Source organism: Strongyloides ratti, assembly GCF_001040885.1.
Source record: "Strongyloides ratti genome assembly S_ratti_ED321, chromosome : X".
Classification (NCBI taxonomy): domain Eukaryota; kingdom Metazoa; phylum Nematoda; class Chromadorea; order Rhabditida; family Strongyloididae; genus Strongyloides; species Strongyloides ratti.
The window spans coordinates 1,431,776-1,443,778 of record NC_037309.1 but is presented as its reverse complement, the minus strand read 5'-3'; the positions used below and the strand labels follow the sequence as shown (position 1 = coordinate 1,443,778).

The 12,003-nt window shown below is 24.1% G+C and overlaps 6 protein-coding genes across 6 annotated transcripts; 1 reads left to right on the top strand and 5 right to left on the bottom strand.

Annotated features, from left to right (window-relative positions):
- Positions 1-2,348: 2,348 nt before the first annotated feature.
- Positions 2,349-3,828, top strand: SRAE_X000030400 (Fads2 protein; the record flags this gene model as incomplete). Its single annotated transcript, XM_024644633.1, has 3 exons — positions 2,349-2,482; positions 2,538-3,073; positions 3,137-3,828. The coding sequence occupies 3 exons, from the start codon at positions 2,349-2,351 to the stop codon at positions 3,826-3,828; spliced, it is 1,362 nt and encodes a 453-aa protein (XP_024510172.1).
- Positions 3,829-4,013: 185 nt separating this feature from the next.
- SRAE_X000030300 (Beta-1,3-galactosyltransferase 6) lies at positions 4,014-4,929 on the bottom strand (the record flags this gene model as incomplete). Its single annotated transcript, XM_024644632.1, has 2 exons — positions 4,014-4,370; positions 4,417-4,929. 2 exons carry the CDS (start codon positions 4,927-4,929, stop codon positions 4,014-4,016), a joined length of 870 nt encoding a protein of 289 aa, XP_024510171.1.
- A 365-nt stretch (positions 4,930-5,294) lies between these two features.
- On the bottom strand, positions 5,295-6,018 carry SRAE_X000030200 (Ubiquitin-conjugating enzyme E2 J2; the record flags this gene model as incomplete). Its single annotated transcript, XM_024644631.1, has 2 exons — positions 5,295-5,412; positions 5,453-6,018. The coding sequence occupies 2 exons, from the start codon at positions 6,016-6,018 to the stop codon at positions 5,295-5,297; spliced, it is 684 nt and encodes a 227-aa protein (XP_024510170.1).
- A 222-nt stretch (positions 6,019-6,240) lies between these two features.
- Positions 6,241-6,861, bottom strand: SRAE_X000030100 (NECAP-like protein CG9132; the record flags this gene model as incomplete). The annotated part of the gene is made up of 2 exons (XM_024644630.1): positions 6,241-6,721; positions 6,776-6,861. 2 exons carry the CDS (start codon positions 6,859-6,861, stop codon positions 6,241-6,243), a joined length of 567 nt encoding a protein of 188 aa, XP_024510169.1.
- A 181-nt stretch (positions 6,862-7,042) lies between these two features.
- Positions 7,043-9,931, bottom strand: SRAE_X000030000 (Sterol-sensing domain and Acriflavin resistance protein family and Patched family-containing protein; the record flags this gene model as incomplete). The annotated part of the gene is made up of 4 exons (XM_024644628.1): positions 7,043-7,669; positions 7,724-8,854; positions 8,896-9,540; positions 9,614-9,931. The coding sequence occupies 4 exons, from the start codon at positions 9,929-9,931 to the stop codon at positions 7,043-7,045; spliced, it is 2,721 nt and encodes a 906-aa protein (XP_024510168.1).
- Positions 9,932-10,249: 318 nt separating this feature from the next.
- SRAE_X000029900 (Gamma-aminobutyric acid A receptor/Glycine receptor alpha family and Neurotransmitter-gated ion-channel transmembrane domain and Neurotransmitter-gated ion-channel family and Neurotransmitter-gated ion-channel ligand-binding domain-containing protein) lies at positions 10,250-11,771 on the bottom strand (the record flags this gene model as incomplete). Its single annotated transcript, XM_024644627.1, has 5 exons — positions 10,250-10,320; positions 10,366-10,481; positions 10,553-10,699; positions 10,745-10,947; positions 10,992-11,771. The coding sequence occupies 5 exons, from the start codon at positions 11,769-11,771 to the stop codon at positions 10,250-10,252; spliced, it is 1,317 nt and encodes a 438-aa protein (XP_024510167.1).
- Between the last annotated feature and the right edge of the window lie 232 nt (positions 11,772-12,003).

Below are 12,003 nucleotides of genomic sequence, written 5' to 3'. Positions count from 1 at the left end.
TAAATGAAAATGAATATTATAGGTAATATTAGCTTTCTTTATTTTAATATCTATATATACATGAGATTAAATTTCTACTACAAAAATATTTGGATTCAAAATTAAAGAAAAATAGTTAACCTAAAACACATTTGGGAGATTATGTAAGTTCTAAGATGTCGGCCAACTAAAATAGAAGATTGTAATGGAAAAAGAAAGCGCAACCTCTTGATGTGATGTATTGAATTGATGAGATAAAAGTGATGAGATAATATTGATGATATAAAATTGATGAGATAATTATTAAGCGCTACAGTTATTTGATGAAAATTAAAAAAATATTAAATAAAAAATTCGCGCCAATGGTTATGGGTAATAAAATATCACATAACTTTTTTTTCCTATAAAAATAAGTCCTACTTTTGATAATCGATTGGACCTAATAATATATACCATTTAAATATTTTTAGGTTATATTTTTTGAACAATAAAATTATATTGTAGTTAAATGAGATTATAAGCATATGTCAAACGGCAATTTTTGATATTATAAATAAATAAGTAAAAACTAATGTATATAAGAAAAAAAAAAAGAAAGTAAAAATAAAGATTAGAAAATGATTTAAAAAGTTCAATATGATATAGAATTAAAAAAAAAAAAAAAAGAATTTAAAGTAATGTTAAATATATTATACTTTAAAGTATAAATATGGGAGTTAGAACACTATTTATTATTGAACAGTTGCCTTGAGCTATTTATGTGAAGGGTAGCATGTAAACATATATCAAAAGCCTTGGTTTGTATCATTCTTCATAAAAATGAAGGCTTAGAAAAATAAAACAAATACAATTTTTAACTATAAGAGAAAAATTAAATATTTAAATATTGTGAAAGAGCAGCATATCATGGTTATAAAAGAAAATTAAAGATATATTTTAAATATTTGGTCTATATATATATATCTATATATATATATATATATAGTATATATATAAAAGGACGGCAATTTTTAATGCATCAACATTTTGAGTTATTTATAAAAATATAATACTATCATAAAATATCATAAGAATAATATTAGCACATATAGTAATATTAAATAATTTTCAATAAAATTGTAAAGTAGGTAGAGTAAAGATATACTAATATTTTATTTTTTATTTTAGGAAAAGTGTCATTGAGGATGTCTTAAGAATATAACAAATGTATAAAAAGCTTTAAGAATGATATAATTAGTTTACAATCAAAATGATTAATAACGACAATTATTTATATGTTAAGTTAAGAATCCATTGTTTTTTTTATAACTTCTATGTCTTAAGATTAGACAAAAGAATAATGGAAGATGGACAGATGCTCTAATAATTTGGTATAGTTTAAAACAATTATGAAAAGGACACATGCCTGAATTCAACGAGGCGATAAGTGTAAAATAAATCATAATTATTTTTTCAAATTTTTGATTTATGGTATTCATTGTTGACAAAGAACTTATACTTTTAAATATTATTATAAGATAAAAGAGTCTGTTTCCTGTTTTTAAGATAGCTAAAATGATGCCGCAACATTTTTACTTACCAGGAGTTTATTATTAAAATTTAATGGTGGGCGGCATTTGATGGTGAGAGGATTGAGGAAAATAATGTAAATTAGTACCAACAAAATTTGAACATATTTTGAATATTTTAAGCAAATATTTGTAATACCAATAAATATTTTAAACTTTTCTAAAACAACTTTATTTCTATTGATTGATGAATTAATTATTTTTCAATATTTTAACTAATGTATTAATAAAAAAGGTAAAATTAAAAACGTTTTGATGACATTTATGTGACAAGGGCATCCTTTTTTTTGTTATCAATTTTGTTAAATTAATAAATAATGTTTCGATTAATATATTATCTTATTGTTTTAATTAATTTTTAAGTTAAAATAAATGTTTAAATACCAACCCTTTTTATTAAATTTCATGAAAAAAAAAGAATAAAAGATGTAACAAAATTTAATAGTAAAATATGAATTTAACTATTATTACAATATAAAATTTTGTACTTATCACGTATCATATACTAAATTAAAATTGAGCAATCTATGACATGTGTTGATACTCTTGATTAAGAGCACCAGTAAAAATATATCACGCCATTTACGACGGAAGAAAAGTATCAAAATAACTTTTTTCAAATAAGAGATAAAATTTTTATCAATCATCGTTTAATATAATCTATGATATGAAGGTAATTGACATATCGGGTATAACTAATCAGACAATGCATAAATTTTTGTCTACTTAAGGTTTTCCCACTGTTGAAATAATATCATAATCCATCATTTCAATTTTTATTTCTATTTTATTAACTTAACAATGACATCTGATAATGAGTGTGTTAATAAAATTTTAATAAAACCTATTAAAATGAAAATAGATGGGTTATGGTTAGAAATATCTGAGGATGTCATTAAAAATCATCCTGGTGGAGCAGTTTTATCACAATATAGGTTTGTTTTTACTAATTTTATTTTATTTACTTTATTTTCTTCTATTTTTTTTTAGTGATTCTGATGCTACCCACATATTTCATGCATTTCATGAAGGTTCAGAAATTGCCTATAAACAATTAAATTTTTTAAAAAAGCATAAAGTTATTAATGTTAAAGATGATCCAATATTACAAAAACAAAATCAAAATGATTGTAGTGATATAAATGTATCTACATATGATTATACAATAGAAGAAGAAAAAGCAATGGTTAAAAATTTTGAAAAATTAAGAGAAAAAATCTTTGAATATGGGTTAATGGATGACGACCAGGCATTTTATATAAGAAAAACATTTGATACACTTACCATAATGAGTATAGCATTTGTTCTTCAATATTATGGATGGTATTTTATTTCAGCATTAGTTTTGGGATTAGCTTGGCAACAATTAGGATGGTTATGTCATGAATATTGTCATCACCAACCAGGAAAAGATAGAAAGTTTAATAATGTAATGTCAATATTTCTTGGTAATATTTGTCAAGGATTCTCACGAGATTGGTGGAAGGATAAACACAATACTCATCATGCAGCAACTAATATCATAGGTTTGTTATTATTTAAAACTTTATATTTTTATCTTTATATAATGTTATTGTAATATTTTTTAGATCATGATACTGACATTGATTTAACACCACTAGTTGCATTTGTACCAAAACAATTGAAATATTTTAAACAACCAATAGAAAAATTACTTCTCAAAATAATTCCATATCAACATTTATATTTTACATTGATGCTTCCATTAATTCGTGTCTCATGGACATCACAATCTATTGCATTTGTCTTTGCTCAAAGTACCAGTCAATTTAAACAATATAGGATAAATGCATTCTGGGAACAATTAGGAATAATAATTCATTGGACCTGGGTTCTTGGACAATTATATTTACTTCCAGACAATACAACGAGAATTTGGTATTTCTTATTATCGCAACTCCTTGGAGGTTTTCTTATTGGGTTTGTTGTAACATTTAATCATAATTCAGTTGATAAATATCCTGAAAATAGTAGAATATTAAATAATTTTGTTGCACTTCAAATATTAACAACAAGAAATATGAATCCATCAGTTTTTACTGATTGGTTATGGGGTGGATTAAATTATCAAATTGAACATCATCTTTTCCCAACTATGCCAAGATCAAATTTAAATTCTTGCAGTAAATTAGTTAAAAAATTTTGCAAAGATAACAAACTACCATATTATTGTGATGATTATGCTACAGGTTATAGTGAAAATTTAAAACAACTTGAAAAAGTAGCACGTCTTTTAGCAAAAAATAAAATAGTCGAATAATTAATGATGTCATAAAAATTGTATTTTTGTTGTACTTTTTTTTTTTCTTTTACCTTAAATGTTAATAATAATATTTTTTTTTCACAATAAATTTCATTTTATATCTTATATTTTAATTAAAAATTATAAAAAAAAAACCAATTTATTATTATAAATAGGAAAAAAAAAAGTTGTATAATTTAATTTTATGGAATATTAGAACCATTTTTTCTAACACAGCATAAACTTGGATCAACTGAAAAATCATAAATATAAGAAAGACGTGTTTTATATTCTTTTTCACATAACTTTCCAGTTTTTAATAGATTATTGTAAAGTTTTTGTAACATCTCTTTATTTTGTTTATGTGTTATAATATATTCATTATTACAGCCACGTGATAAATATTCTGTATCAAAACGTGGATCATGAAGATATTTAATATCAAGACCACCTAACCAAGCACCAACAGCAACATCTTCACTTTTATACATTTTTAAAAGTGGAAGATTAGTTGCAATATATGAAACTAATGAACTAGATATAACATATCCACCACCAAGCTAAAATAATTTAATTATTATATTTATATTCATAAATTTCTTTTACCTGATATGGAAGGTATCTGTCACATAAAATCCAATCAACTTCTTTCCATTTTCCCTTTCTAAAAGGTTTTGCTCTACCATCTAAAAATCCCCAATAAAGACGTGGATGATTAAGATCCTTTAATGATTTAATTAATGTACCAAGTCGTACAAAACTATCTGAATCAACTTTTAAAAGATATTGAAAATCAAAATGCTCATAGGCATATTTAAATGTATTAGCAACTTTCAAGGTTAACAATTGATAATCTTCGTAAACATCAGATAAGAAAATTAAATCATTATAAATATTATTTTCATCTCTTAATGAATCTCTAATACTTAAATCCATATTTTTTATGCCAATTGGAAAACGATATTGAAATACATGCTTACCACGATTAGATAATTTTAACCAAGTATTTCTTATAACTTCCCTTACATCATTGTCATTGGGTGTAGTCATTATCATGATAAGCAGATATGTTTTTAACTTAGGTACTGATGTATCATTTAATAAATGTGTTTTATGCATATTATTAATGTTTTGTAATTCTAAATGTTCCCGTATAACAGAATTACAGTTATAATTTGAAAGAAATGAATATTGATAATAGATGGCAAAAGTTATTAAACAAATCCATGAAAGAAAAAATAAACGTATTATTGCATAATTTGATAGAAAATTCATTTTTAAGCTATTTACGACATTTCTAAAGAATGTTTTTGATATTTTACATTAAAAGAATAAAATAAATTTAAAATATATTTAGGATAAAACCAAATAAAGATGATAAAATTTATATTAACAAAGTTTTATAGGAAAAAATTACATAATTATATGTTTAGAACTTATAGTACTTATTTTTTTTTTTTGAGAAACTTATCCAAAACTTTATTTTAAACCCATAAATAGTATTTCACAGCAGAGATAATTAATGACAATGCTAAGGCACCACCGGCACAGTATATAAGAAACAATACGGTAGCCTCATTGTCAATTCTATTATTTTCACTACTAAAAAAAAATTGAAAAATTAGAAAATTTATAAACATACGAATTTTTAACATAGTCAGAACGAAGTGGTTTAACATATTCTTTATCTGTCAATGCCAATTCTCTAAGTTCAGCACCAATTTTTTTTGCAGTAGATGGAAAGAGTTTTACGAATAGCTTATCTTTAAGGTTAAAAGCCAAACTTTGTTTTGCAAGTTTTCTTTTTTCTTCATCGGTAGTTTCAATACTTCCAAGTGTAACAGCTGTTCCATTCATGAATGAAATTAAACCTGATACAATTGTACCAGCATTCCAACAAGGATTCCAAGTATCTGGATGAAAATCAGATATTGACAAACATAATCTTACATCCGTTTTAAAACGCCCACTAGGTGTTATCATATAAATTGATGGTGGTTTAAAAGGAAATTCCGGTGGAAAAATTAATTTTCCGTGATAATAACCACCATAATATGGTGTATCAGAGGCACCAGTTATGCAAAAATGCCACTCACAAATATTTTCCTCTAATGGAACTGCTTCAACCAATGGAATCGGATCTTTAATTAAATTTTTATAATCCGTCTTTAATCTTGTAATACATTGCCGAGTTGGTGTACGTATCATCTCCAAAAGTGTATATACTATATTTTAACAAATGTACTAAATTGAAATTACAATATTATAAATATTGTATAGGCAAAAAACCTATTTAAAAAACAAATTATTAATTACAAAGATTATGTTAAAAGTGAATTAAATTTGAATAATTAAAAAATAAAAAAAGAAAATAATTAAAATTAGTTAAAATAGCTTATATTTAGATAATTTTGTTTCCTTTTTGTGACGTTATGAATTTCTAATACGATTACTTGAACTTGGTGGAGGTGGGAGTAAAGGAACAGTTCCTCCAACATTTGAAGATGGTTTAGGTCTTGGTGTTGATGTTTTATTACCAATTTTTACAGTTATTGTTTGGCCTTCTTTAAAACCAAGATCTAATTTAGGAGTATTATCGATTTCAACTTCTTTTTTTAATGATCTAAAATGATCTTGTAAAGCAACATTTAAATCAAATGAATCACTTCTATCAGAAAAACCCATTCCAACAAATGCAGTTCTTCCTGTATCGCTACGTAACTGTACAACAAAATATCTTGATGAATCAACAACAGCTTCTATTGCACGTGATTCAAGAGAATCAATTGGTGCTTTAGCATATAATTCACCAGTTGTCTTATCATCTAAACATAGTTCCAGTTTATCACCTTTTGATATAAGTCTCATACGTCCAATCCAATCAGGCGTATCAAGTTTCCAATCTGCAGCCCTAAAATTTATAACATTGTCTATGTTAAACACATATGTTAAATAATTATTTTACCTATGTCCATGGGCAGTTGTTATTGGTGGTATTCGATAAATAAAAACTTCTGGTTTGACTAAAATAACACTTTCGTAATCATCCATAATTTTTTTAACTAAAAATGGATAAAAAAATTTTACAAAAATATATGGAAAAATAAAAAAGAGATATATAAAAAAATGGTTACGACATGCTACTTTGAACACTTTTCCAAAATAGTTATAAGATAAATTTATAGTTAATATGAAATTATTTATTTATAAAGAAATATTGATTAAGTTAATTTTAAGCAATTACAAAATTTTTTTCAACATTTGAATTTGTACAATCTTCAATTGGAGATTTTTTATATGTTGGGATAATTGAGATCAAATAAAAGAGAGCTGGAATAATAATTAAACCATGAACAAGACCAATTGTAACAACAAGCACCATTGTTTTAACAAAAACTGTTGCCATATGTAAATTGACAAATAAAAGACTCATAACACATATATTTGTAGATATACCAGCTTCTAAAACTGGAAAACCAATTGATAAAAGACAATGTTGAAGTCTGGATTTAACTGATTGTAGTTTGGAATTTGATATAAATTGTGTTTGATAATAGTGATATGTTATATGTGCTGGAATATCAACAGAAAAACCTATAGACATTATTGTAGCACTCATTACTATTGGATCTAAATCTTCTCCCCATTTTGTTAAAATTCCAAAAACACCTATACATGTTGATGTTATTGAAAATGTTGCGACTAAAACAGTTATAGGATCTCCCATAAACATAAGGCAAACAATAAACATGCATACTAATGTACAAATTGATGATGAAAGTGTTTGTGATTTTAATGTTGGTATTAAATCTAAAAATTTTGCATCATCTTCATAAACCGTAACATTTAAATCATTATACTAAAAAAAAGGTATACATTTTTAAATAAAAATAAAAGAAATTTTAAAATATACCTTATCAGCAACACCTCTCCATCTTTCTAAATTTTCTGACCTATAAGACCATTCTTTAAGAGATGCACCATGGGATGCTGTTGTAAAAAAAAATCTTTCAACAACAACTTGTTTATTAATAATTTTATAATCTAAAAAACCTTTCCAAAATGAAAATTCTGGCCATTCTAAAAATTGTGGTAATTCATTAATACCATTTAAAAAATAATCATCATCCATTTCTTTAACACTTTCTTCTATATTTTTGATAAATAATTCATAATCTCTATACCAATATTTTGTGTAATGTTTTGCAATAACATTTGATACAATTTCAAAATCATTAACCATATTATTTAATCTTAATATTTGTTTTGGATCTGACATATTACCAGGATTATTTACAAAAACAAATACAACAGCATAAAATGGTACAACATATTCATTTCTTAAATCAAGTATTTTAACAACATTTGAGGTTTCTAAAAATAATTTTTGTGGTATTAATTCTGCTTTTATATTTAATGTTGCCGAAATTGATATATACCAATATAATATAAGTATTCCAATAATTAATGATGCAATAATTTTGTTTGTTAATAAATTACAATAATAATCTAAAAATTTTCCTAACAAATTTTTAATTTTATCTTTAATATTATTTTTTTCAACAGTTTTAGAAACGGTCTCACTTTTATCTTTATTACTATTGTTAATTTGTTCAATTTCATTATTTCCACATAAATATAAAATTGTTCCATAAAATATCCATGTATAAAAATAATCTACAATAATTGCTAAAGTATTACCAATTGAAAATAATTGAATTTCTGGTGTTGGTGTTAAAGCACCTATCCCAAATGCAAGAATATTTGTTAATGTTGTTATAGTTATAGATGGAACAGTATCTATGATAACATCTTTAAAAATAGATTTTGATGAAAGATTATTAGATGATGTTAATTGATATGACTTAAGTATCCGTTGCCATGAATTAACCATAAGATATGAATCATCAACACCAATTGCAAGAACAAGAAAAGGAGTTACACATAATATTGAACCAAATCTGAATCCTAACCAAAACATTAAACCTAAAGCTGTTCCACATGCCATAAATGGGCAAACACAGGCAAAAAATGCTAGTGTTATCTTTAAAATATATTATTTTAATAAAAATATATAAAACAAACTTTATGATGATTATATTGATTCACATATGCAGCAGCAATTGACATTGTTATAGATGAAAAAATTGTCATAATAATAAAACCAATTAATAAAAAAGGTGCTAATGTTAAACCTGATCTTACAATTTCATCTGTTAGAAAAGTTTCTGTTAAAACATAAGCATTTATAGAATTACTTTGATAATAATCATTAAAATAATTAACAATATCTAATTCCCATTTTGTAGCATTTTTTGGGCTAACACCATAAGGTATTTCAGCTCTAAATTGTAATAAAACTAAATTAAAACTTTTTAAATTATTTTTAACAGATGATAAAATATCATTTTCTTTAGTTAATTGTAATTGATTCATCATACTATATGTTGATGTTTTTTCCATATCTTTTAACTTTATTTCAATATTAGCTCCAAAAAAATTGGGATCAAGATGAATTTGCCTTCCTAAAACAGTAGTTATTGGAAAACTGAGATCTAAATGACCATCTGATTTTGTATCATTAAATTTATTTTTAATTTTTAATCCATTATAAAAATGTCTAATTGGTTCATTTATAATACAAAAATTTTTACAAAATGATGTATAATTAAGATATCTATTTGTTAATTTGTCATATACAGTAAAATTTGAATAAACAATATCAAGTATCTATAAAAAAAAATATAATAAAATAAATAATAAAATTTCAAAAGAAAATATATATTTATAAATAATTACAAACCTCGACTGTGTCATGCAATGCCTCTTCACTTAACATATTCTTATCATTATTTTTTGCCGTAATAAAAATAAATACACTTTTTCCTTGTCCTTTATTAGCAAAAAATTGATCATAAATTATTCTTTCATATCGTGCACGAGCTTCATTAGGTGTAAAATCAGATACATCATTAGTAATGTTTGATAATGGTATTTTAATTGAACATATTATTGTTAAAATAATCGTAAAAATAATAAGTTTTTTAGGATGTGTAGATAAAAAATTTGAAGAGGTATATGAAATTGAATTTAGGAGTTTAATAAAAAAAGGCACTTTCATTTTGGATTAGAAAATCCCTATAAAAAATTTAATAAAAAAGATATTATTATGAATAGAATATAATAATTTTCTAAATAACAGTTATATTAAATGTATCTAATGTTCTATTATATGATGTATCCTAGGCTAATCAAAAATCTAGTTTTTCTAACACCATAAAATTAATTTTAAATTTTCTTTAAATAAAAAGTAAAACTGGAAGTATGGGTAACACATTTATATAGAATTAATAAATATTTCTTTCCTTAAAAAGTAATATATCACAGAAACAAATTTAAGTATATTTTACATTGATAAAATAATTAATATTTATATATTTTAATGATGGTCAGCAGTTACGTAGTTATTTGAGTAGTTATTTTGAGAAAGATAATACCACCAATAAATCACTAAAAATATAATGTATAAAATAGTTTAATTAACACAAACTATACCATTAAATAATGCAAATAATGCAGGAAAAAGTTTTGCCGCAAATGAATCAACCTTTTCACTTATATTTGGATGATTAAAGAACTTTCTCTGATAATGTCTATTTTTAGTTTGTGCTCTAAAAAAAATATATATATTTATATGAAAGAAAAAGAAATTAAAAAAAAAAGTTTTATTAATATAATATACCTCTTTGTCTTATTTCTTGCGAAAATTTTTAAATTAGAAAATGAATCACATGATATCATTCTTGTGATTGGTTGTGATGTTAAAACAGACTCATACACAGGATTGTCTTCATTAATATCTATAAAGTTTGTAGGTGAAGATGAATCTCTAAAAAAAAAACAAATAATAATAAACAATCATGTTTACACTTACATTCTTTCGGAAACATCATGATGACATCCTTTAATGAGACATGTTTCTGTTGGATAATAGTTTGTTTTTATGTTATTCCATTTGAATTTCATTTTTTTTTTATATCCACTTATCGATGCTTTATCTATAAAACCAACAATGGCAAGTTCTACAAGTGAACAAAAAATAAATGCAACACAAACAAAAAACCAAAGATCTATAGCCTAAAATATATAATAGTAATATTTTAATAATTATTATAATTTACCTTAACAAAAGAAACACGTGGTAAATTTTTAACAACATTACCAAATTGAAATGTTAATGCCATTAAAGATGAAACTCCTAATGTAATACGTGCTGGTAAAGCTTTTGAGTCTATCCAAAAAGCAATCCAACTTATAAAGACAGATAGGTATGTTGGTAAATACATTTGTAGTAAATAATAACCATAAAGTCTTTTAAATCTAAATGTAACTTTTAATTGGTCCCACATTCCAGCTGTATATTCAAGCATTTCACGTTGCCATGTAACATTATAAAATGAAAAATCAGGAAGTTTAAAATCAGAATTAGATATTGATACAGGATCCCATTCTCTCCAATATAAACGTACCTCAGCAATATTATATGAATAACTTTCAAATATTAATTCACATTTTTGATTATCAAGAGGAAAATTTGATAATTCAAATTTACATGGTGCAGAAATACGTACTCTATAATTTAACCATACTGTTCCATTAGGATATATAATAAGAAGTACATTTTGTGAAGGACTAGTATGTATTTCTGTTTTCATACTATTAACAAAACATGTATTTGGAGTCCATAATAAATCAACAACAGATGCATCTAATGATAAATTTTTTTTACATGATATATGTTCATATTTAAGTCTATCATCCATCCATATTTGTGAAAACCATAAATCTGTTTCAAATGAACCTGTTAATTCTGATATAGATGAAATATCTTGAATTGTAACTTCAACAGTTACATTAACTCCTAATGTACTTGGTACAATAGTCTTATCATAATTATTCATAATTTCTGATAAAAATGAATGTCTATATAATGATTCATTACATTTTTTTGTTGAAACAGCTATTAATATGGTAAAGTAAAAAGTAATAAGCAACATATTTATTCTAAAAATAACTGTGAAATAAGTTTTTAAAAATAGACTTTTATATGTGTAAATTTAGTTATATATAAATGCACAAATTTTATTTTATCTTTTTAAATTAAGGTTTAACTACATATTACAGTATATATAA